Source organism: Acomys minous (assembly GCF_964271855.1).
Source record: "Acomys minous genome assembly, chromosome: 9".
NCBI classification, from domain to species: domain Eukaryota; kingdom Metazoa; phylum Chordata; class Mammalia; order Rodentia; family Muridae; genus Acomys; species Acomys minous.
The window spans coordinates 37,777,349-37,803,537 of NC_140490.1; the positions used below are offsets into that span (position 1 = coordinate 37,777,349).

Consider the following 26,189-nt stretch of genomic DNA (forward strand, 5'->3'; position numbering starts at 1 on the left):
TACCAAGAACTTAGACTTTACGTCATCCTTCCTTGGAGTTTTCTGGTTCCTTCCTCTGAATACACCCACATCTGCAGACCGTAGGCAGGTTCTGGAGCCTTCCAGGAGGTCCACTGCTTTCCAAGCATAAATACACAAGAGACTCTGGTAAAGCGCTCCTGGGTTCAGGGGTCCTGCTTAGAAGGAGCCAGATTTGAGTTCAATAATACTTGTTTTGTTCCTCTGATGCTTGGTGTAGTGGTCCACACTGCTAAGACAGAGCAGGGCGGTGCCTCGACATCCAAGTGGGACACTCCACCCCTTGCAAGCCCGACCAAGAGAAGCCAGAGCTAGCGGCCCACACTGATCTGTAGCCGCTGAGGGTTGAGGGCCTATGATGATGACTTAGAACGTGGCAGCTCGTCTTCTGTTTGTATTATCACCTTAGTATAAAGGCATTGCCTCCTTCCTCCCGAGACTGGTCCCACTGATAGCAGAAGCTCAGGGCCACCAGAAGCTAAGCTAATGTAGATGTTTCCAGCCAGAATGCCTGGAGACAGTTGGACGGACTGCAGTGGCAGCCTACAGATAATCCAAAATCCATCACACTCGAGGATGCACAGCTCCGGTTCACACCCATAAGCCGAGTAATGTGATTACTTAAGTGGCACCTTATTTACACTTTCTCACAGAGCTTAGGTTGCTGCCTCTCTGAAGCAGCCATCAGCCAGATTTCTCAAAAATCTCCTCTGTAGCATCTCGAAAGCATCCATCCAGAGAAATCCAGCAGTACATTTTAAAAACTCCATTATCAGCTTGGAGCAGAGGATAAACAGGGATCAGTTACAATATAGCCACCATTTCTAGAGTGTTCTACATGCTGGGGACCTGGCAATACCCATCTCTGGTCTAGCCTCCTGGTACCCTGATGGTGTTGGCACTACTGCCTTCATCACCCAGATGAGAACGCTGACCATGGACCAAAGAAGCCATTTAACTGTTGCAGCAGAAATGCCTGGATTAAAAAAAAAAAGTGATCCAGGTGTGGCTACACGTGCCTGTAATCTCAGCATTCAGGGAGGCAGAGGCAGAGGATCTCCGTGAGTTCCAGGCCAGCCTGGTCTACAAAGCAGGCTGCCAGGACAGCCAAGGCTACATTGAGAAGCACTGTCTTGAAAAAAAAAATAAGTGAATGAATGGAACATTTTACTACCCTAGAAGCAAGCCCATGAGAAAGGCTAGTGGTTTCCCAGGCTGCCTTAGGATGTCTCTGGATGTGTGTCTGGCTTGGTTCAGGGGCCTCTTCATTCTTGCATCTGAGGCCTGGTATGCACTTGTCACAGACTCAAGTAGTAGTCTACAGGGGTCTTAGATGCAGCTTTGGAAGTATAGATTTGGGCAAAAGTAATTTCACTTCTCTGAGTCTGGAGGTTCCCTTGAGTGTGACAGGAGGGATCTTCTACTTTTAGTCTGTTTATTCCAAAGACTTTAAATGAAATAAACCAGCATATATCATCCATTTAATTCTAACAAATAAAGAATGACCTTTAAAAGCAGAAACAGGAAGGAAACCCAGTTCTCCCAAACACTGATAGCTACTGTCACCATTTTGAGTTTTCTCCAGGCCCCTCTTTTCTTCTCATCACAGCTTGTGAGCACATCTTCAGGATGCTTGAGATCCTAGTACACATGACCTGGAGCTCAGCAAACAAAACCAGCTGTGGCCCACAGGTTCTGGCGTGATGTAGTAGAGCCATGTTTTTCTGGCCTCCAGCATATTAGTGGACCTGGCTGCCCTGTCCCCTTGCATGCAGAGGGCTCTGAGCACTGGGAGGGTGTGTTTACATTGGGAGACGAAGTCGTTAGCCACCGTCACATCACTGGCTCTCTTTCTTCTGTCTTACTTTTCAACTTTTTTTTTCTGTTGTTCTACTTGCTGGAGAGGCTATCTTGGGAGTTTGTTCAGGAGTTTATGTCTTCGGAGTTCTGGGTATCATGTAGACAAACCAGCTGCATTGTTTCTTTAAGGCTCATGAGTTATTTAACAGGAAAGGGACTTGAAGGTTCTCAGATATAATTACTATTTGTGTTCATGCTAGTGCCTTACAATGTGAATGCAAAAATAAAGATCCAAGCAATTGCATTTTATTGCTGTGGTCCAGCTTAAATCCTGCTAGTTTGCTCCAGCCCTTGGCAGTCTGTGAGGGGGAAAAAAAGCTATGACTTTATTGACACAGAACTTTTGGGTGTATTTGATTTCTTATTTGACAAATTTAGAGTCTGAGACAACAAAGACTTACATTGTCAGTTTTTTAAAAATAACAAACAAATAAAAAAGCATAAAAGCAGTGCATGGCCTTTGCTACAGAAAACCCATGTCCTTACTGCTGTGTCTCTGTTACCACATAAATGACATCACTTGATTGCTTTAACTCAGAGGGTTCTGAATTTAGAAAACATGGCTCTCAGAACCCGGGCTGTACGCCCTTCCCCAGCCTTGTCATTTTCACACTTTCTTTCAAAATCTGAGTGTGGACAACAGGACATTAATCACTGTCCTTGTCTGAGACTTGGAAGCCTTACCCCCAGGGTCTTAATTTCCATAGAACGGTCCATGATGTGGCCCTCACTCTTGGGGAGCTGGCCTTGGAGGGAGAGAGGCTTCATTATGTGATGCAGGGAACACCAGCTGGCTGCCAATGTGCCTTGGCGTGGGGAGCAGTGGCTGCTCTTTGTCTCTAACCATGCTTCATAATGACGCACACATGTTCTTAACTGGTGGCATGGGGACTCTTGCTGATGGACCAGAAGGTTGGCGTCTGGGCTTCCTGTCACTCCTGGGGTGGCACGGGATGGGGGCGTGTGCTTCATAGGTACTGAGCCTTCTTAGCCTCGAGCCTGAAGCAGCTAGCGGTATTGCTCAACCTCTGCACTGTTCTTCACCAATGTCTACAGTAGCTAGACTCCTGGTCCTGGAGCTGGCTGCAGGTGCAGAGGGTGGGCACTGAGTAGAACTTGCCAGAACCTTCTGTTGTTACTCTCTCTGGATTCTGGAGCTACTGACTTTTCCCTGACTCTCCTGAGCCAAGGCTTCCACAGCTAAGACTGTGCACATGGATTTAGGCTGACTCCATACTCTGCAAGCCATCTCCACCCCTGAATACACTGCATCTGGAATCTTCCTTGACCTTCAAGATCCAGCTGGTCATGTCCTCCTCAGTGGAAACTGTCCTACTTCCCTGGTGTGTGTGTGTGTGTGTGTGTGTGTGTGTGTGTGTGTGTGTGTGAGAGAGAGAGAGAGAGAGAGAGAGAGAGAGAGAGAGAGAGAGAGACAGAGAGAGAGAGAGACAGAGAGAGAGAGAGACAGAGAGAGAGAGAGAGAGAGAGAGAGAGAGAGAGAGAGAGAGAGAGAGACAGACAGACAGAGAGACAGAGAGAGAGACAGACAGAGACAGAGACAGACAGACAGATTAGAATAAAATTACTGGCTTTCTTCTCTTAGTTCCTTTAGCTGTTTTTTTTAATGACAATATTCATTTGCCAGGTAATCTATTTTCATGTTTCTGGTTTTTTCTCCTTTTGATGGACCATAGGCATCATAGAGGTATGGATTAGCTGTTTCTCACATCTATTTTCTGGCCCAAATGTCAGTGTAGACATACAGCATGATGATTGCACATTTAGAATGAAGTCTTCCACTGGTCCCTAGGTCCTCATTGGGCTCTGTAGACTCCATAACACACAGAGATCTGAGCATGTTTAGAAGATAGATGCTGCATGGGGCCACTCCCTTGAGGGCTTCTCAGTGCCTTCTGGTTAAATCTAGCATGGCCAACTATAGCAATCAAGCTGAGGGAAATGGGATTGCTAGATACTGATGGACTCGCCTAGTATGTAGATGCTGAGGCTTCCTTCCTACCAGGGAAATCATGTGCATCGCTTATTGCTGTGATAAAAGTTCTCTTGGGGCTCTCTGGGCTCTCTCTGTCTTGTCCACATGGCAAAGACAGTTCTGTTCTCTGTAGTGGGCCAGATGTGAATATTCTCAACTGTGGCGTCTGAGTGGGGTACCCCTGATCATGTCCCTAAGCCTCAACTCTATCAGCACCTTTTCTCTGAACAGGCATGAAAGACTGTGCCGCACCCTGGTGGCCTTGCACTGATGCTTTTTCGATGACAGGTTTCTGTGATCTGGGTTTTATTGGCAGCTGGGTGGATTCTGAAAATAATGTTTAATCAGCCTCAGTGGGGTCTTCCCCTCACATGGTGAGCCCTGGTTCAGTGCTGGGGTGCATATTCTCTTCTTCATGGAAACTTGTTGGTAACTGTGGAACTAAAGCTTGGCTTGGGAATATGAGGCCATTCATGACAGGTTTGTTTGCTCCGGCCCCCTCATGCTGGAGATAATGTTACTGCAGACATTGCACATTTCACAGGAGAACTTGCAAATCCTGGCTTTGACACGGCTTGGAATAGACAAAAGACCTTGATGGGATCTATATGGGGTCTTTGTTGACTGACTCTGCTATGTCAGTGCTCCAAAGACAAGGCCTCAGGACATTGTCCCTGGCAGAGCAGCAGTGGGGAGTAGGACAGTTTAGGGACCCAGTGAAGACAGTCTTTATTGCTACCATGCTTAGCCTGTCTGTGGAAGTGGCAGGGCCAAGAGAGGGCTGGAGAGAATGGTAACAAAACGCACCAGGTGGCGGGAGGACATTTCAGAGACTCTGTGCCTCTGGGTTTCCAGAAGGAAGGCTTGTGCCAAAGCGTCCCAGCTTTTGGTGAGCAGTTTGATGTCTGTGCAGCATGCCCCAGTCTGAGGGGGGCTCCCATGAAGGCTGATGGCAGGCAGGTGTCGGCAGCTACATGGGGCTCACAGCTGCAGGACATTTCCGTGTGCCTTGCCCTTGCTGGCTCTCCAAACTCTTCCTCTTGGCCCCAGAGGCATATTATATCCAGGGAGGCTAAGCCTGGGTAGGTGTGCTTCAGGAAGCCAGGCCTTGTTGTCCACCTTCCTGGGGCCAGACTAACAGGTTGTGTTGCTATCCAGTCCCTCAGAGACTTACTGAGGCATTGATTTCTATTTTCCCACTGTACTGGTGGGATGTCTCTGGTCTGTGTGCTTGTCACACATCCCTTCTTGTCTCCACAGAGCAAGGGCAGGCAGGTCCGTGTCCCTCTCCAGTGTTTCCATTCTTTACATTCTTTACCAACCTTCCCTTTACATGGTGCCACCGAAGGAGGCAGTGTTGTGTAAGTCAAGTGAACTCTCAGTTCCAATCCTGTTCCCCTTTCCCTCTAGCCAGCCACCTCAGAGAGTAATAGGCTCCCTCCGAACTGCAGCGTCTTTACCTGTGAAGCCGGGCTCTTCATTGTCCCTGTCTCCATTAGTTATTGCAAGGGTCAGACGAAACAGCATCTGGCCAGGTCCACACTGCAACCATGTAAACAAGCTGGCTGTTCCCGGCATCATCATCACCATCACTGCTAGTTTCATTTTTAAATTTTTATTTAAAGTTTTTGGTGTACACTTCACTTTGGTCAAAGTCTTGACTCTTATACCACTCACTAGACATCTCTGTTGGCATGATAAAAATAACCATCACCCAAACAACTGAAGGAAGAAAGGATTTATTTAGTGTGGCTTATGGGTCCAGATGGAGAGATTCCAAATTGGTAGGGAGCAGGGAGCTGGATCACGACGTTTTATACGTGAGCTGTGAGTAGATACATGATAAGTGGATAGACAGACAGACAGATGATAGGCAGATAGATAGAAAGGCAAATAGATAGATGATTGATAGGTAGATAGATGATGCATGGATAGACATGTGCTAGATAGATGATATATAGGTAAATAGATGATGGATGGATGATAAATAGGTGATCGGTGTTAGATGATAAATAGATAGATGATAGAGCATAGATAGATAGGTAATAGGTGATAAATAGGTAGGTTGTAGATAGATGGTAGATAGATATAGACAGTAGATAGATACAGGAGACAGGAAGTGGGGCCAGGCTACAAACCCTCAAAGCTTACCCCCCCACCCCCACTGCCCTGGTGACATACATCCTCCTGCAAGGCTGTAGTTCTTAGAGGCTCCACAATCTTCTCAAATGGCGCTACCAAGTAAAGATCAAGTGTTCACATATGTGGGGGACATATCTCATTCAAGACACACCAGATTTCAACTTACCACAGGCTGTGAAGTCTGGTTGTGCCTGGGATGATTTGGGGGTACTTGTTGCTCAGTAAGGCCATGACTCAGAGCACCCCAGTATTGCACACTTTGCCCCATCCCTCTGAGTTCTCAGGAAGGGGTTGCACGAAAGTAGAGAAGTAGCGCAGAAGAAGGAACCATGGATGAGACCGAGAAGGACTTAGCTGTGACCACTGAGGGAAGAAAGTGAAGATGGGATTTTTTTTTCTCTCTCAGTATTTGGGGCTTAACCCATGGCCTCATGCATGCTGGACAAGCATGCTACCACTGAACCCCCTCATCTGTAGCCTGGATTCTGGAGTAAGCGAGTATTCAAAGGTTCTGTATACTTAGCCTAGAATAGCCCAGGGGCCATGCTAGGGCGGGGGAGGGGAGGCCGTAGAAGCTGAGGCAGAGGCCCTCTAGTGTTCTGTAACTGCAGTGCATGGGATCTACAGTGGGTCTGACTTTGCCCTGTTCACCTGTCACTCTGACTGATCGTGTATGGCTTACTTCCTTTGCCCCATTGAGGGCTAAACATGAGCTTTAAAAAAATCCCATGCTGGGTGTCATCACGGTGGACACCATACTCCAGGCCGCCCACTCAGCATCTCCAGGAGAGGAGATGACTAGGTGATTACGGAGCCTCTTGGCTCCCCAGGTACTTAGCAAAGGACAGCGACTGTCGCCTGGAATTAATATAACCCAGGGAGGACGAGGAGGGCAGAGGAAACAATGCGATGGCGTCTAGCTAGTGCCCTTTTCTTTCTTTCTTTCTTTCTTTCTTTCTTTCTTTCTTTCTTTCTTTCTCTTTTTAAATTTGTTTTACTTTTATATGTGCGAGCATTGACACGCATGAGCGTGTGTGCATCATGTGCATGTAGCACTGGATTCTCCTGGACCCTGGAGTTAGTGCCTAGGAGCTGTCATGTGGGTGCTGAGAACCAAACTTGAGTCCTCTGCCAGAGCAGCAAGTGATGCTAAACTCCAAGCCATCTGCAGTGCCAGGTGTCTTGTTCTTAAATGGCAGCGTGTCCATAAAGGCCTGATAGTCAGGGGCGGGGGGGCGGGGGGGGGGGATCTATCATAAAGATAGTGGGACACAATTACTTTGGAGTCTGTGTTACCTGGACAAGACTGGGTCTCAGGCCAGTTATCACCTGTGCCCTCTGGAGAAAGAAGTTTTAACCTTTTAAGACAGCAAGGGCCTTGTTTGGTGTGCCAGCAGCATAGGTGCTTCCAGGGACCCATCATCGACTTTCTTTATGTAAATTGCTGATTATGTAGAAAATTTGCCCATTGAAGCCCAGTGTCTTTGCTAGGGTACAGTAAATCATAGTTGAAACCTTGTTTACATGTATACCCAGGGACTCAACCTTAGCGTGGACATACTTTGAAGCAGAAAACAGTCTCGTGTCGTAAGTATCATCTCTTTCTGCCAGCAGGCTCAGTTCTCTAGATGAGGGTCACTGGACCTTCTAGTGGGGGTGTGGCCTTTAGCATAAGATCTGTACTCAAGTTTCCAAGTCATATTTTCTTCATACCATAGACTAATAAAATAGCACACATTGAAAATATTTTGTAATCATTTTCTATTACAATTGCTCTCCCTTCATTCACGTCTAGGTGGTAAAACTTGAATGTACAGAAAAGCATCACAGAGATTTTGAGCAGGCCATTTCCACAGAGCCTGTTGACCACCTTCTGTGGTCCGGGGAGCATCTCACTGACATAAAGCTCTAGAAGTGGGCTGAGAGCACATGTCTGTCACCTGTTAGGTCTGGATGCCAGCCATGCCGGGCATTGGGCCATCATAAGGCCCTCAGCACCCTGTGGTAGAAACAAATGTCTTGATTTATGGATAAGGAACCCAACTCAGAGAAGCCCAGTATGTTGTGCAAGGCCACTTGGCTGATGAGCGCTGGGTGGGCATTCAAACCCTCACCTGCTTCAAGGCCTGCCCCGGTTCCTGCCACCTTCAAGTCCGTGGCACTGTTTTTCTCTTCTCCTTAGATACTGACAAGATTCCCTTTGGTTAGTTCAGACAACCTGGCAACTTTGCTAATGGGCACAAGGGTGTGGGCGGTTTTGGTGTTGGTTCAATTTGAGTGTGTACGAAGCACCCTTTTGTCATTTGTGTCACCAGAAGACTGCAAGAACAGATACAGGACATAGTCGGTGGGGGGGGGGTTGGGAGGGGAGCACAGACTTCCCTTTTCTGTTTTGGTGAATAACACCTTGCTACTTGGATGTCTCAACAGAGACAAGAAGTCCCTGAGAAGGGACAGCTCACTGTGCCAGTTACAACTCTAATTGGCAGGGCGGGACGGGGGAGGAGGGTGAGTCACTCCTACCCTGTGTTTGAGGTCCCCTCTGGCTATTTTGGAGCTTCCAGGCAAATAATGCTTTTTGCAGAAAGACAGGAGGTCTATTACTCACGGTGTCTGGTGTTGTCTTGGGTTGTTTATTGATTGGGCTGATGTTGCAGGCAATGAGTCATTTGACATTTTCACATATGGGAGCAGTGTCTGTTGTTGGAGCTTTGTTAGCTCCCCTACAGTGTGCACAGGTGACTGAGATGTCCGTCCCCAGACCATTTCCTTCTTACCTAAGTCCTTTCCCATGGGCTCTGTGGGTGACGGACCTCAGCACAGGAGTGATGGCATGTGGCTTCAAATACCTGGCTATGCGGCCTTTATAATGTTTTGTAATTCTGATGTGTTTATAAAAATTGTGTACATTCCTTCTTGATGTTTGATATGATTCTTTTATTTTTTTCCCATTCATTATGCTTTCGTACTCAGGAAGTTGAGGTAGGTTTGTCTTTTCAAACATACGTAGATATAGTATCAAATCAAATCAAATCAAATCAAATAATTGTCAAATAAAATGTAAATTGTATCTCAGATCTTTAATCTCCATGTGAATATTTGCTTTCATTCAGCCAACCAGGAATATACACATTTGTTTCTCGTGGGTATATGTGAGGGATGTAATTTATCAAATGTATATAAACAGTCCATTGTGTTATCTCTTCTCATTAGTTACACTACAAATACAATTGTCAGTTATTATCTGTATTTTACTCGTGGGTTATTTATTGAAAGAGCCGAGAAACCCACATTGTTATTTTCTAAATCATTCTGTCTGAAGCCTGCAGGACTTTACACCAAATGTCAGACCAATTTATCAAAGAATAGCTCTATTCAGGGTAAAAGTGATTTAGAGTGTGTACAAACATCCCCCGCCCCCACCTGTGCTTACACACATCAGTAACAGTTACGGGAGTTTCTCAGGGGCTACAGCGCTCTTAAAGCTAGACCAGCTCTCTTTTATTTGAAACAATTCATCATGAAATTTATCCAGTGCTGTTGAGTGGCCCCTCAGGGAATATGCAGGTAAGGCTGTTCCTGGTCAGAAGTGGCCTGGGCTCAGGTGGGTGTGTTTGGGGCGTGGGGGTCATACATGCCCACTGAAATGCACTACAGTACACAGCTCCTGTCCCTGGTCAATCAAAGTCCCACGAGTGTTGTTTGTGATGGTTCCATTCACTGCCCAATGTGGACTGGGTGGTCATTTGGGCCATTTCATTCAGGGTTCCCACCGGGCTGGACCTAGATGATGGGTGGGGCAAGCTCAGCAGGGAGCACATCAACAAATGGCAGGTTGCTGGTTTAGAAATGTGAAGGAACACAGCACAGGGGTGAGGTGGCCATGTCCGTTTCCCTAACAGATGAACTGCTTTGCATCATGTAGTAGATTGATTAGCGAACATTTCTACTGTACAATAATTACCACCACAGGAAAGTGTCCTATTACATAGAGGATGTCTCTGTAGATACCTGGTGTGGAAAAGTCCTATTGGCTGTTTTAGGGAAACCTCCCACCCTTTCCACTACTCTACCCAGCTAAATGCCATAAAAGTGAAGCGAGCTACCATATTTTTTCAGACTATAAAGCACACCCAATTTTTAGAGCAGTAAAACAAGAAAAACAGTAAAAACAGCAATTGGTCCATAAGGCACACCCTAATCTCCCCCTCCCCTGCTTTTTTTTGGGGAAAAGTGCATCTTATGGTCTGAAAAATATGGTAGTCTGTGTTGAATCACCTTCAAAGAGATTGGCTCTGGTTCTTTATGGGTCTTCTCATGAATTCATGCTTTGCAGACTAATAAACAACCATACCTCCCTACAACAGAGAGAGACACTTCTCTCTGTGGATTGGCAGTGACCCCACAGAAGGCCGCACAGCGATGACTTTGCCCTTTCTGTAGCCTGCTTCCTCTGCTCACAGTGTTCTTGTTCACCCCCGGTCAAGACAAACAAGGCCCTCATTTTTACTTCCCACGCTGGTAGCTTGCATTGTCTCAGGTAATCCTCAGACGGAGCTGCGGGGTTCAAGCAGTTTAGCTAAAATATGTATGAGGGAGAAATTATCCGTTTCATGTGCACTCAGTGCCTTTGATCTGTGGCATCTGAAGCTGTTGTATGCGATCGTGTGCCCCCTCATCTGCACTCTGAGCAGCCGCAGCATTGGGGTTCCCGGCTTGGCTTTTGCTTGGCTCTGCCCTAGCTTTTCCTCAGAGTTGGCCTTAACAGTCCATGTAGCAGAAACAGAAACCTCCTGAAAGGGAACTCCCTGGAGAATATTCCAGCTAAACACTGTCAGCCGTTTGGGGCTGTGGCATAAGGGAGGGGCAGTCGCATTTCACTGTGCCCATCCACAGGGGATGACTTGGTCACACAAGCTATGCAGATATTTGGCCTCAGTTCATGTTAGGCAGACTTCGAGCTTTCTCTAGAAGAATGCAATACCCTTGGCACACGTAGTCACCTGTGCAGGGCTGGCTTCAGGATGCCAAAAATCAAAATCTGTGAATATTCACATCTCTGAAGTAAATTGATTAGTGCTTTCATAAACCTGCGTATGTCCTCCCACATACCTTACATCACTCCTGGATTATACATAGTAATTAATGTAGTGTAAATGCTATGTAGATAATTATTAGGCCACATGGTCTGAGGAATAATTATAAGAAAGTTAACTGTGTTCAGTGCAAATGCAAGTGGTTTTCAAAGACTTTTGATACTTTGTTGAATCTGTAGAAATGGTACCTACAGGTATGGAGAGCTGACTGTGTATTCATGTGTATCATCATACATGTTAATATGACTTGTGAATATGCATATATTTGTTAATGTATTTCATAATATATCCCATGTGATATAAAAATACATATATGTATGTAATTATAGATAACTCTATATACATTTATGGGTATAAATTTGTATTTTGTATTTGTGTGTATGAATGTGCACATGCTTGTGTGTGTGTATACTATGTGCATGTTACTTGTGTATGTGTATGTATGCATATATATGTATGTGTGTATATATATAAGTATGTATTGTGAATGTATGTGTGTATATATATGTGTGTATATGGATGTGTGTGCACGTGTGTATATATGTGTATGTGTGTACATTTGTATTTGTGCATGTGTGTATATTTGTATGTGTGTGCACATAGGTATATGTGTATATATTTATGTGTATGCATGTGTGTATGTGTGTATATGTATATATGTATCTATGTGTGCATGTGTACATGTTTGCATTTGTATACGTATTGTGTGTGCACATGTGTGCACATGTGTACATCTCTATGTACATGTACATGTATGTATATATGTGCAAGAGTATAAGTGTGTACATGTGTGTATATGCACATGTATGTATGTGTGTGCATGTGTGCATACAGATTTTCTCTTTACAGGTGCTGCTCAGAACAGAATATCTCTAATACAAGTGAAAACTCAGTTAATTCCTTTGTACCAGCTATTGGCAGCTATTTATTTTATAGCACTCAGAGCTGTGTTTCTGGGGTTTTTAAGCTAAGGAAATGAATGCAGAAAATGATTCTTGTCTCTGTCGCTACGATAGCATGATACTATAGTGCTACCAGTCCTCATCTGCTGTGAGCACCGACCATCCTTTGCTTCATCTTTGACATACAACGTCTGATAACATTTTGACTGACTGTCAGGCTGACTCTTCAGAGTATTTGCAGCGCTGAAACCCTTAACAACTCCACATGCTCACACTCATGCCTGCCTCTGTAGAGGCTGATAGGTTCTTGGAGATTCTTAACTACCAAAGGTGGGTTGGCATCACTTACAGGATAGGACAGTAACATAGAAGTTGCCTTTCTTCCAAAGAATTGGCTGCACCACAGCAAGATGTGTGCTTCCCTGTCCAGGACAAGCCTGATACCCTTTGACCCTGGAGGGCAGACAGGAGCAATAACTAATAAATGACTCTATTTAGATGTTTACTTTTTTAGTTAGGATTATGTCTGAAAATTAACTATTACTGGGCCCTCATAGTCTTCTCAAAGAACTTTGTCATGAGATGATCACTATTCTAGTCAAGGGGCCGCTTGGACAGACTCACCTGGCAAGCTTTTATTGCTATCTAAATTTGGACAGATATCAACTTTCTTGGGCTAGAAAAATGGCCAGAGGGCTCTTAGGCTCCGCTGGCATTGCACTGGCCCTCCGATGTCCTGGTAGCAAGAATAAACCATTACACAGTATAGCACAGGGTAGGAGCAGGTGCCTTGCTGCTCAGTGACAGCAACACATACATCTTTGTTTAGACAGAAAATAATGACCTGGCTTGTACAAACTGGGTCTTGGGCCATAGAGAAGACACCAGCCATGGTATTGGTGAACTGACAGTTTGGGACTATAGATAGCGTTCCTTAAGCCTGTTGAGGACCCCAGTGGCGGGACCTGGGGATGAGGAACCCCCAGGTGAAGTCTGTAGGTAGTGTTCTTTCATCTCTGGATTTTTGTGCCTTGCTGATGCTACTTCATCAAAACATCTCCTGGAGTGAATTCATGGAGGCAGCCGAGCCTGTGTGGGCTTCTCTGAGGCACCTGTATGCAGTGCTCACATGTGCCCTGACACCTCACACTCTCACCCTGGTAGCAGATGTGACATCTAGAACCCTTTCTCTGCTGCCCATTGCCCAGTTCCCAAATGAGCTTTATTGCATGGAGCACTTCACAGTGTTCAAGGTCTTGGCTTCTGGTGGTGGTGGTGGTGGTGGGGGTTTCTGTCAGCTATAGTCAAATTAATAATACACAAAGCTTTAGGAGCTCCTTGGCTCCTTGGCCTGAGTTTTGGTTTACTTTTCTCTAGTGGACAGAAAGTGACCAGGCAATTCCCACCCTGCTTGGCCTTACTGGGCAGGGAGCTGTGTAAAGGACTTATTTTGCATAATGAGTTTTTCATTCAAGGTGTGCTTTCACGTCTGCAGTAATTAGGCAGTATTATTACCTTTGCGGTGGGTTTTGAAAATTCTAAGGCAGATATCAGCTTTTAGAGGCTTTATGTTTAAAACCATGCTTTCCTCTCAGAAGAAAAATGTAAAAATAGCAATTAGAGTTACCTGCAAAGTGACACAGTCCAGAAGAATGCTTCAAACTCCATCTGGGTTCTCAAGCCTGCTAAGATCATTAGGGGATGTTCTGTTCCCGGGACCTGTTCAACTCTTTCTTGGACATCAAAGAGAATGTACTAAGTGAATTTAAAGTAGTGGGACACATCTTTGGCTCTGGCCCTTCCCTGTTGGACACACATCCTCAGCTTCCAGAGCTCCCATGGATTAGGACTGAAATGGAAATATTTCAGAAGGTCCACGGTGCCCTTCGACTTGATGCAATCCTCTTTGCAGGACAAGAGTGCATCCTTTGGCAACCTGAACAGGTTGTTACATTTGTTCTCTGGTGGCAAAGCCAGTTCCCTTTGGGTCATCTCTTGCCTTGCCCTTGTGAACAATAGTCTCTGGTAACAGGCTTGTCTAAGGCTAAGAGGATCCTGACGTCAGACAGAAACACCAAGTGCTAAATAGACTACCCACGCCCACCCATTACCCCAAGATCACTTAGCACTGGCGATCAGTGCTTAGACAGCACAAAGCCCCAAATTGGATTGTATTTAGAATAATAAGTGGAGGGGGCAGGTGTCGCAGATGGGTTATTCTAAGACTTTCTCAGTGATGGCTTATGGGATAGGTCTCAAAGCAAGTCAGGTGAGCAGAGCAGTTGTGCCATAAAATTAAATCTGGAGCAAAGTGGACCACTTCCTTGGAGTTAAAAATAGCTTAGTGCAGAGTCTCAGGCATACAGGGGAGGCTTTTCATGTTTATTCACACTCTGCGGAATGGAGTCAGTGGCCAGGAAGCAATATGTTCTAGTGTAACTCTAAATCTATTTGAGGGCTTGAGTGACCTCAGCAAGGATCTAATAGTCAAGCAAGTGACCGGGGAGGAGGCTACTGAGATCCCCAGGGCGCTGTGTGGGAGCTGAGCTACAGCATGGGATAGTGTGGACAATAACTTTACTAATTGTACACTTTGATGTAAATTAACTTCTTCAGAAGTGAAATCATTTCAGACAGCCTTTTGAAGGTGTCTTTAGTGTATGGAGTATGTGCCCCAAACCACATAGCTAACAAACTGGCTATCAGCTGAAAAGGGCCTAATGCCCCACAGGGGGTGTGGTGTGGTGGGAAACCCCACAGCCTCTTCAGCTTGGGTGTGATGGGAGGGTGAGGCCAGGGGTGCTGGTTTGGAAGGGAGAAGGCTAGTGGATGTAAGAGGAGGTTAATAGAACTCCGGGGGAACCGAGTGATGTAGTTTCTTGTAGTTTTGAAGTAGTGAAGTACCCACCTTGGTACATGCTTGATGCGGCCTGCAGGCAAAAACTGAGTGGCCGTGGAAGAAGGAAATCTTTTGCTTTCTACCCTTCCCCATCCATAAAACAAAACACATTACGCTAACATACACCCAGGGTCCATATAACATTGGAACGGCTGGTTTTAGGTTCCATAAGTGTTGAGAAGCTGGAAATGTGCACACAAGATATATGTCTCCATGGAAAGGAAACGCTGACAGTTAAATTATCAGCTGTTACAAACACAGGGGCTTAATCATAAGTGTGAGCAGCCAGGCATCACCTGCAGTGTAAGTGATAGCAAATACACCGCACACTTAGGAGATGTCCGGGTTTATATGTCAACCCAAGATGAGCAAAGCTGTTTCCATATGGGGCTGAAGTGTTTTTTGTTTTTTGTTTTTAATAACTTCCAGTGTTTAGTGCATACAATTTGAAAGGTGAGAATTAGGGAAGTAAACTGATATATTTGATTGCATTTTAATGCTTGTTTGGGGAAAGATTTGTAAGCTGTGAGGGGTTTCCTTTGTGTTTTGGGAAATGGGGACAAGTCAGTTTTTATGCAGTTCAGTGAGAGGCATTTGACCTCTGACCTCTGTTTCTGTTTCTTTCCTAGGATGACTATTTCAGAAACTGGAATCCTAACAAGCCCTTTGACCAAGGTAAAGGATGCGTCACTTCCAGCTGTGCACACCATGGGAAAGAGTTGATACATTCTTTCTCTCTCTCTCTCTCTCTCTCTCTCTCTCTCTCTCTCTCTCTCTCTCCCCTCTCTCTCTCTCTCCCCCCTCTCTCTCTCTCCCCTCTCTCTCTCCCTCCCCTCTCTCCCTCCCTCTCTCTCTCCCTCCCTCTCTCTCTCTCTCTCTCCCTCCCTCCCTCCCTTCCTCCCTCTTATCCTCCCCCTTCTCTCTCTCTCCCACTTCTTCTCCTTCTCCCTCTCCCTGTCTCCCTGTCTCCCTCCCTCCCTCCTCTCTCCACCCCCCCCCTCTCTCAGAGGCTACCTAGCTGTCTTATTTTATTGACTTTGGGGTCTGAACTAAGCAGGGTGGTAGAAATTATTTTATCAAGTAAGGTATTTGTCTGAGGTTATTTCTAGACAGATTTAAGCAGTTTTTAAAACTTGAATCAGCAAGGACAAATATTGATTGGTTTTGTTTAAAACAATAGTAAAATGATTACCAGGCTTGTGAATTATGGGGTTGACTGTACCCAGCAGTTTTATTCATAGGTACTGTGCTGAAAGATGTCCCCCACTCAGTGACGGGAAAAGAATAATTCTGGGAGATTTTCAAGGACACTTGAAATAATTTGCTAAATGTGTTCTTGATGGTTTTTATTTTCAAAAACTCTTTATTAGTGTGCATGTGTGCCTGTCTACACACACATATACATGTGTGGAGGTCAGAGATGATGCTAAGGAGTTGGTTCCCTCCTTCCCCCTGTGTGGGACTCAGTGGTCATACCCAGATCATCAAGATTGGTGTGCCTTCACCGCCCGAGCTATCTGGCTAAGCACTGTCCTTCATGGCCTCTACATAGACACTATTGCATTGCCCACTCATGAGCAGGCAGAGTTTAGCCTTGTCCCCTTGCGGCCTTCCCTCTCATCCTGGCAGGCATGGGACTGCTTTTATGGGGGGCAGGTGTAGGTCACAATGTCCTTGTGTGAGTCTCTAGGACACAACGGGGGCCTACTTTGATTCGCTGTCCTGTTCCCGCTGTGCCATGAGTGGCAGTTCTTGGCACAAGCATCACTGCGGAAAACAGTGATGAACTGTGCTAAGGATACGCATGCGCCATTAGGCCTGAAACTCAGAGGAGACGCTGTCTACTTACTGTGCATGCTTCCGAGGGCTCACAATTCTGTATATCGGATTCAGTTCAGCCACTTCCTGTGGACTCTGCTTTTTCTCAATAGCAAAGCCGATGTTCAAATTTTCACGTGAACTTATTACGAACCTTGAAGTAGTGCAGCATTTTGTTCATTCGCGCCTGCGCGCCTTCATCTATCCATCTACCTACCTACCTTAGACATTTATTGCACTCTCACTGCGTGCACAAATGCCAAGCCAAAACACCAGGCGAAGATCAAATGAACCATGGTTAGTGTCCCCCAGAGCCGCTCAGAGTGAGGAGGAAGGAGAAAGAATGGTCGTGATTTCAGTGGGATGTGTTAATGACCAGCGTGCAGGTGTGTGCAGGGAAGCGTGCGTGGCGGTGTGGAGGACTGTGGCGGGGGGCTTGTGGCATGTATGTCGGAGGGATGGATGGAGGGTGCGCGCAGACAGTCTCCCTTTGGAGCCTTTGCCTGCGATGCACGTGTGTTCGGGGCCTTGCTCCTTTGCAATCACTACGTCACTACCACAGTTCACAGTGGCATATGTGAAGGTATTAGTCGTTCATGCTAAGCATTGCCTTAACTTCTCACGTGTTTTTAGAAGACTAAGCCTTCATTTATGCAGAATGCTCATAGATGCAGAGTGACACACACACAGCCCCTGCGTATGTGTGTTGGGTGAGTCCATCTGAGGACCGCTCAGGCCCGATTGTGACAACAGCTCAGCTGTGAGCTACCCTGAGCTAACACTTTATGCTTTAGACACATAGATGCACTCTTGCCCTCCCAGGATCTAGCAGCCATCATGTTTTCTCCCTCCAAGGGCTTTCAGACATGAAAATTCCATGGAAGGAAGACATATTTGCTTTTGTTAATGCACACAAGAGAAGGGACTATGTAAAGGCAAGTGCCATTTGCTACCTGGATATACAAATGATTGTCCTCCTTGCTCTGATGGTCACACGGGGACTTTGAGCCCAAGGGAAATACAGCATTTAAACCTGCTTAGACAAAATCTGCAGACATGGGTTTTGCCACTCTTCTGAATGGAGCTCTGACCTGCTCTGCATGCTCTGCTGAGATGAGCCCTCTCCCTAAAGCTCATGATGTGTAGAGGTGCATCTGAGAGTCCTATTCATTTCTACCTTTGTGTGGCTGCTCTGGTTATGTGTTTATGCAGCCAGGGGAGAGATGCCATCAATCACACTGTGTGCTACTTAATAGAAATGGAGGGTTGCTGATGGCACTGGCCCCACACAGTGAAATAAAAGCCACAGCCACAGCCAGCATGGGGCATTTCATCTGGAAAGTAGACTGACTGAGCTCCTTGGAAATTGTCAGACATGTGAAGCCATTTCCATTCTGGCCTAGTGTGCATTCAGATGCTGTGATAAACACCATGGCAACGTGGGGAGGAAAGGGTTTATTTCATCTACAGGTCACAGTCTATCACTGAGCAAAGTCAGGTCAGGAACTCAAGTAGGAATCTGGAGGTAGGAACTGAGGCAAGGACCATGGAAGAGTGCTGCTTACTGGTTGGATCCCCCTGGCTTACTTAGCCAGCTTTTTGGTACAACCAAGGAGCCCCAGTCCAGGAGCAATACTACCCACAGTGGACTGACCCTCCCATAGAAACCATTAATCAAGAAAACGCTCCACAGACATGCCCAAAGTCAATCTCCTGGAGGCAGTTCCTCAGCTGAGAATCCCTCTTCCCAGGCAAACTTAGTTTGTGTCAAATTGATAAAAAGTCACCCTCCCACTTTCCTGATCTGAGAAAGGATTAAAGACAAGGCTAGGGGTGTAGCCCAGTGGGCGTAGCCCTTGCTGTATGAATGTGGGGACCTATGCCTGGATCCCTAGAACCGACAGGTCAAGAAGCAATCCTGCAGTCCCTGGGCTCTTGAAGCTGATGGGAGGTGAGGGCAGGGAGTCCTCAGAAGCTCATGGGCCAGATAGGCTGGTGCACACAAGGGCAAAGAAGAAACTGCCTCAAGGACCAACACGGAGGCTGACCTCTGACCTCCACATGCCCACCTTGGCACATGACTGCACTGGAATGTGCACGCACACACACAAAAACTTGTTGAATACCCTGCACAGAGCTCATAAAAGCTGTCAAATGTTTACTACTGGTCATGAGGACAGAACCAAGGAGGGCCTCTCTCACGGGACACGCCCTGTTTCACAGGTGTGGAGTGTGTGTACACTCATGGATGGTGACATGCTGTGGTGGGAGCAGGGGTGAGTTCTGCCTCATCATTCATAAGCTGGTGCTTGTTTACACAGATGGCATGGCTCCATCATCATCGTTGTGACTTGCTTCGGCTTCAGCTTGGCCTCGCATAGTCTGTGCCTTTGTTCTGTGGCTCAGGCTCCCTGTTGCTGTGTAGCCAATCTCCTGGGTATTAATCACTTCCAGTGCTGTGACAAGCGTATCCCATTCTCTTTTCCACCTAAGGCAATGGGCTCGATGAGGACAGTTGTCCATGGGGTCCGGGGGAGAAAGAAAGATACAACTTTTGGAACTACAGTACTATCGTTAAGAAAATAAAAATACGGCTTTGAGGGCTCACAGAATTAGGGGTTTAAAAGCCGTGAAGCAAATCCTAAGGAATTATTCTGAAGCTTACCAGTTGTCTGTTTAGAAAAACAACACTGATGCTTGTTTGCAGTATTGTTTATGGAGTAGCTGGTTTGTTGTTGCATGGCGGTAAAGAAGGTTGTGTGTGTGTGTATGTGTGTGAGAGAGAGAGAGAAAGAGAGAGAGAGAGAGAGAGAGAGAGAGAGAGAGAGAGAGAGAGAGAGAGAGAGAGAGGTGCTCACTTTAAAATGTTTGGAATGTAATCCTGATGACTTGAAGACGTCTCAAAGTGATGGAGCACAAATGGGCTTGGATCTCTATTGTAATTGTGCTCCACTCTAGAATAAGCCTGCCACGTTGATGCTGGTGTGAAGTCCCAATGGACAGGACAGTCCCTGTTAGGAGAAATGGCCTCTGAGATGCAGTCAGAGACAAGTGGACTTCCTTATAGAGAAAGGCACAGATGTTTCAGGGACAGCACAGTCATTGGCTTCAAGGATGAGGCTGCTTGGGCAGTGAGCGTGCATCGTTCTTATCTGGCAGCTCAGCCTCAGCCATGCAGGTAGCTTCAGAGAACAATAGAAACTTGCACGACTAGAGCTCCAGATTTTAAAATGGTCCAGGCGTCAGGATCCCCCTGATTCTACATGCTGCTGACTCAATGGTGGGAAAGAAGCAAGCCTTGGAATTCTGACTTAATCTGTTATGCCAACGTTCCAACACTCGCAAGCCTTGACCAAAAGCACGGAACCATGTGAGGGGAAGTTTTACAACTAAGAGGAGCTGTAGGCTTTGGGCTTTTTCAAACCTACTTTATTCGGGGTTCTTTAATGCTGATAACTCCCTTCCAACCCACCTACCCTTGATAGGAGAGAAAAGAGGTTAATGGGAACAGGAGAAGTAGACCGTTTTAGGCTCAGTTCCTTGGATGGATTCCACCAGGCCCATTAAACAGCAAGCCAGCAATTCAGCAAAGGTGAACCGCAGCATCCGGAACCCAGAACCTCGATGCAGTCTCCGGAGTGTTTCTAAGAGCATCTTGAAGTGGAGTGATGAACAACCAAATGACAGGAAGCGATGCCAAAACCAAAAGCCAAGCCTCTGGTTTTGAGCATACTAGGAGGTTTGTCAGCTGGCAAAGACCATGCCCCTGCAACAGGCAGTTCCTCTTCTAGTGGACAAACACCACGTGTCCTCTCACAAGTCTGTTTCCAGTGGACAAATATCGCACACCCTCACACAAGTCTGTTTCACATCCCACACTTGGGATCAAAACAAAAACATGTTTACATCCACTACAAGGAGTGATTCTTCCGGTTCTCCAGCTGCCTGGAGCCCGTGGAACGCCACAGCATGCTGTATTGCTGGGCTGAAAGATCCGTGGGGACAAGATGGCTCACTATAAAATTGTTTGGAACTTTTCCATCTAGATGAATCCAAAAGTTTACCTTTGGGACCGGATAGAGATGTGGAGTCTCTATGGCTTTCTTCTTGGTGTGGAATTTAACACACATACCCCACCCACACCAGACCCTCAGATTTACATTCATTGCAAAACATTATTTAGGGCTTCATGCACCTTCTTTGAGTCTGAGAATTGTTCTATTTCAGAGGCAGCCGGCCTTGCTGTGGGAGGCATCATACTAGTCTCCCCTGGCTGCCTCACATTTGGAGGAGCAGACTTAGGATTGCCATTTCCATGCAACTTCAGGAAGATGTTCTTCCTACCCCAACACTCCTCATTCTCCTGCACCCCACCCCATGCCCACACCTCACTCCAGCTGAGTTAATTCTTCTCTCCTCATTTCCTGTGTCTTGACTCTAACAATGAAATAGCTATCTTTTTTTCTTTTTCTTTTCTTTTCTTTTCTTTTCTTTTCTTTCTTTCTTTCTTTCTTTCTTTCTTTTTTTTTTTTAAATGGAGCATTGATTTCTAAATGTTGCAACTCAATCCTGGCAAGGAAGAGAACATGATTGATTTAAATATTGGTGTTCTTGGCTTTAACTTCTTCTCTCGGCTTTGAAATTGTATCAGGTTAAAACTTTGGCCCTTTCTTTGTCTGACTTCACCTGTTTTGCTTGTCTGAGAGAAATAAGCTGTCACATGTGTAATATTGAAATCCTATGGGAAACTCTCCTGGTCCTATCTCCTGTTTTCATTTCTCTAAAGGTGACGGGACTGTTGCCTCTCTTTTCTCTCAGTGTTATCTGAGCATTTGCACAAGGTGTTACATTAAATTCTGTGTTTTACAGCAGAAATCGGTGTCCCTTTCTCTAACCTGCTCCTGGCACTCAATATAGTGTTTGGCATTTTGTTTTGGTGGCTATAGGATTAGTGACTCTTTTACAATGTGATATTCCTGCAGATGACACATTTTACCCCAGCTCTCCCCCATCGATGGGTGGCTTCATTGTCTCTCTTTGTTTTGCTGTTGTGGTACTTTTTCTTAACATTTCCAACAGGCACACAGCAGCTTTTCTGTCAAGCCTTTAGGCCTGCAGATAGTGGTATCTCCTGGAGGGAAGCCAGGGTGGGATGCTGTGCTGGCTAGTTTTAAGTCAACTTGACAAAGCTGGAGTCATTTTGGAAGAAGGAACCTCAATTGAGAAGGTGTTCTCACCAGATTGGCCTGTGGGCAAGCCTGCAGCACATTTTCTTAATTAGTGATTGATAAGAGAGGGCCCAGTCCATTGTGGGTGGTGCCATCTGTGGGCTGGTGGTACCAAGTTGTATAAGAAAGCTTTCTGAGTAAGTCTAGTTGGCACCCCTCCACGGCCTCTGCATCAGCTCCTGCCTCCAGGTTCCTGCCCTGTTAGCGGTTCTGCCCTGGTTTCTCTGGATGATGAGCCATAATGGAACTGTAAGCTGAAATAAATCCTATCCTCCCCAAGTTATTTATTGTAATGGTGTCTAACCACAGAATAGTAACCCTGATGCCAGTATTAAAATGCCCAGCTTTGGCAAATCCCACGGCCTTTCTTAACTCGAGGTTGCCAGTCACTGGTATAAAGGCTTCTCAAACCCTTGCATTTATGAGTGTTTGGTTCTGAGAGCATCCTTCTGTGTATGTTTTCTCATAGAGGAAGGAAAAAATGAAACATTCACAACATAATGCTCTTATTTTAAAGTTACAGGCTAACCAATGAGGTATGAATATAACTTCAATAAAACCAGTAGAATTAAATGAGCCTTTTAACCACCAGGGTGGGGAGAGACATTTAGCATAAGCAGGAAGAAAGGCCTAAGCAAGGGCTGGTTTCTCACCTCAGAGTCCTGTGGAGGAAAAAGAAGGGGTGAAGGGTTCCTGATTAGATACTGGCTGTGCCATTCATTACTCAGTGGCCCCATTGGCTTACCCCCTTCACTCTCTCCTCTGTAGAGAGGCACTAATATGCAATTCTATCTGGCTAGACATGTGTGAAAGTGACTGTTATGCTCCAAGCAGCCATGGGGATGGCTGGGGTGTAGTATTCCTAATGAATCTGTGTTCCTTCTGGCCTATTCTGCTAGGTGCACTTGTGCAGGACTCATGTCCTCACCCGCTCCTGGGGCAGATGTGCATAGCATGCTCTGGGACCCTCTGGCCTCTCTTGCTGGGGTTAGGATAATGGAGCCAGGAGGACAGTGAAGCTCACTTAGCAGCCGTGGGTACTGTGGCTTCCTGTATCCATGTAGGAGCCTCCTCCGAAGGTCTGACCCATTCTGAAGTCCTTCAAACCTAGTTGATATTAGTTTGTATTCAAGGAAGATGTGCTGCTATTCCACCTTCCAGGTGGGACAACAGCCTCTGGATTAATTACGTTGTGTTTGTTGAGCCACAGTGGACTGGCTTTGGCTTAGATGAATTCTCAGCAGAGTAGAACATGTCAGCTGAATTTACAAACCCATCAATGCTGCTGGTTTAGCTTCCTTCTTGCAGAGTGTAGAGTGGAGTCAGGGTTTTGTCCAGTTGCACAGAAGGGAGAATGGCTGCCTAAGGAAAGGCTGGAGCCCGCTCGATGCCTGAAACAGAGGCATGTTGCATGTTAATGACCTCGTCTGTATTATGTAGCATGTGATTGGTAGAGACATATACAATGTTCCTTTTACGTGATCACCATGTGCACAGGAGCTGATAGCGTCTGTCAGGAAGGCCCATGCTCTACAGCGTTGGAGACTGGCCTCTGCTCCTAACTCTGTCTGTCCGAGCTTACGGGTTTATTATACCTATGATATGAGGAATCTAAAAAATTGATCCAACTGCATTATATATATTTAAAAAAAACACGATGAGGGCAAGAAAGCTTTCATTTGGAGCCTCCGATGTGGAAGGATCTGCACTCGTGAGTGGGAGCTAGTTGGTCTGCCACAAGCACTTACCTGTGGGTGCTGCACTCACTGCAGTTTGTTATCCAAACTGAAACCCAGTAAATGCGGTCAGCTGGAAGGTGTGGCAAAGAAGTCTTTAGGGTCCGGGGAACACAGGTCAGAGGTCATCAGTCTTTCCTGGGTGATGTCCGGCAGAATATCCTAGAGGAAGTGCCTGGTGCCTTCCTAAAATAGGCATGCATTTGGAGGAGGGCTAAAGTGGGAACACACAACATGGTAAGGAGAAGCGTTTTCTGAGTGTGACCTGAGCAGAGGCCACGAGCGTGAGGGACTCAGGGCTGCTACAAACAAGTGCATCAGAGAGACTCACTCGTAAGCAACTGCCATTTATTCCTCATGCTCTGGAAGCTACAGCCTGAGCTCAAGGTGGCAGCAAGGTGAGGGCCTTTTCTCAGTTATCGTGGCTAGCTTTCCCTCCGGTCTTCACAGGGTGTCTTCTGGGTAGCCATAAGGGTCACCATTAGAGCCCAACAGCCTCCCCAAATCCCCACTGCTGGAACACGCATACTGGGCTTTATCAGTAGCAGAGCTTTCAGGGGACACAAACCTTCAGTCCGTCAGAGGCATGATGCTTTCCTCAGAAACACATAAGGAAAATATAGTACACTCCTGGCCCCACTGTTTCCCTCTCTCACCTGATTATCATCTCTGAGCTCTCATGCCCCTTGAGCAGGCGAATAAGCAGTCAGGTAGACCGTGGGAAGCTGGGCCTGTGATGGCCTGTCACAAGGGCTGTCAGATTGTCAGGACTTCAGGTTTATCAGGAGTGGTGAGAAATGAAGGTGTCTGTGTATATGCGAAGTGTCTCATCGCTGGCAACATGCTTGCTTAAGATAGCGCTGGGGAGTTGCTGTGCTGGCTTCACGGCACTTAGGAATGAGGAGAATATTTACAATTTTGAGGCCAGCCTGGGCTACACAGTGAGTTCTAGGCCAGCCTGGGTTATAATATAAACCTCTGCATCAAATGAAACAAAATAGTAACAAGGGAAAACAGTGCTAGATGAGGTCATTGTGTGTCTGGGCTGTTAGCTGCTGCTGTCCTACAGGGAGCCACTGAACTTGGGTTGTTAGATTTTGTCTTCTTGGTGTGTGCCTGTGTATGTGCATGCAGGTGTGTATGTGTGTGTGTGTGTGTGTGCGCGCGCGCGCGCGTGCTCTCTTGGGATTCTCCCTAAGCTGGAGTATCTGGCCATCCAAGAGGTGGGCATAGTACCAGGCACAGCTGGAGAGTCCCTGTGCTCAGAAGGTATAAAGGAACTGGCAACAAGCATGAAAACCTGGCCAGTGCTGGGCTGTGGACTATCCCAGGTGGTCCTTTGTGTCTCCTAGGGATCTAAAGATGGTTTGTGTAACACACACATACACACACACACACACACACACACACACACACACACACTCCAACACATACTCTGTAACACATATATACATACTCTAACACACTAACACATGCACACAAACACACATGTGCTAATAGATACACACTCCAACACACCAGCATATACATACACTCTAATGATACGAACTCATGCAAACACAACACTCACACTCTAGCATATACATAAGAACATGGTGCCCTTGGGGGCTGAGAAACCTTTCTGCCCCTGGGCATCCCAGCAGAGCCTGCTTGAGCTGGTGAATGCTGGTGGAGGAACTGACTTTTCTGGCTCTCCGGGCACCAGAGAGCTGAGCAGTACCTGGTGGTGGGGGTACGGGTGGTCTCGTCATTTGCCAGGGTCTGAGAGCTGTGCTATTGCCCCAGCAGCTCCAGCTCCTCACTTCAGAGTGGGTGGAAAATGAAGAAGCTTTTGTCAAGGCAAAAAGGTTAGGTAAAGAAAAATTTTTGCTTTAGTTTCATTTCTGTGGCTGCTATAAAAATACCCTGACAAAAAGCAACTTAAGGGAGAAAAGCATTTGTTTGAGTTTATAGCTGCAGGCTATAGTGACCCTCATTTGGGGGAAGTCAAAGCAGGAACTTGAAACTGCCGGTCACATCATATCCCCACTCAAGAGCACAGAGACGTAAATGCATTCGTGCCCTGTGCCAGGCTAGATTTCTCTATGGTTACACAGTCTCGGGCCCCAAACCAGGGCATGGTGCTGCCCACCACTGCCAGACTGGGTCTTCCTCCATGTGGTAAGGGGATGAGGGCAGTTCCTCACAGACACACCCACAGGTAAACCTGATCTGGACCAACCTCTTTGAGATCCCCCTGTCAGCTGATTCTGGTTTGCATCAAATTGCCGATTTACAGTAACCATCATATTTGTCTGTGATATCTTCGGAGATATCCTGACCCTAACTGTGCTCCCTGTGTCTCTCACTGCATTCTGCTCTGGCCATGCCCACCTCCTGTTCCCCACCTCTAACATGTGCTGATAAATGTGCTCGCACCTCCTCTTGCACCTGCATCAGGGAATGTTCCATTTTCCTGCAGACACCTACTTAAAATGTTCTTTTTAGCTGTGTAACC

The 26,189-nt window shown here is 46.4% G+C and overlaps 1 protein-coding gene across 2 annotated transcripts in view; it reads left to right on the forward strand.

Moving 5' to 3' along the window:
- The window catches only part of SPOCK1 (SPARC (osteonectin), cwcv and kazal like domains proteoglycan 1), a 462,088-nt gene that overhangs the window by 189,769 nt on the left and 246,130 nt on the right, over positions 1–26,189 (forward strand). For both annotated transcript variants that reach the window (XM_084793963.1, XM_084793962.1), the window contains exon 3: positions 15,540–15,585. In XM_084793963.1, the coding sequence (XP_084650089.1) occupies positions 15,540–15,585 (46 nt within the window). The remainder of the gene's footprint in view (positions 1–15,539; positions 15,586–26,189) is intronic.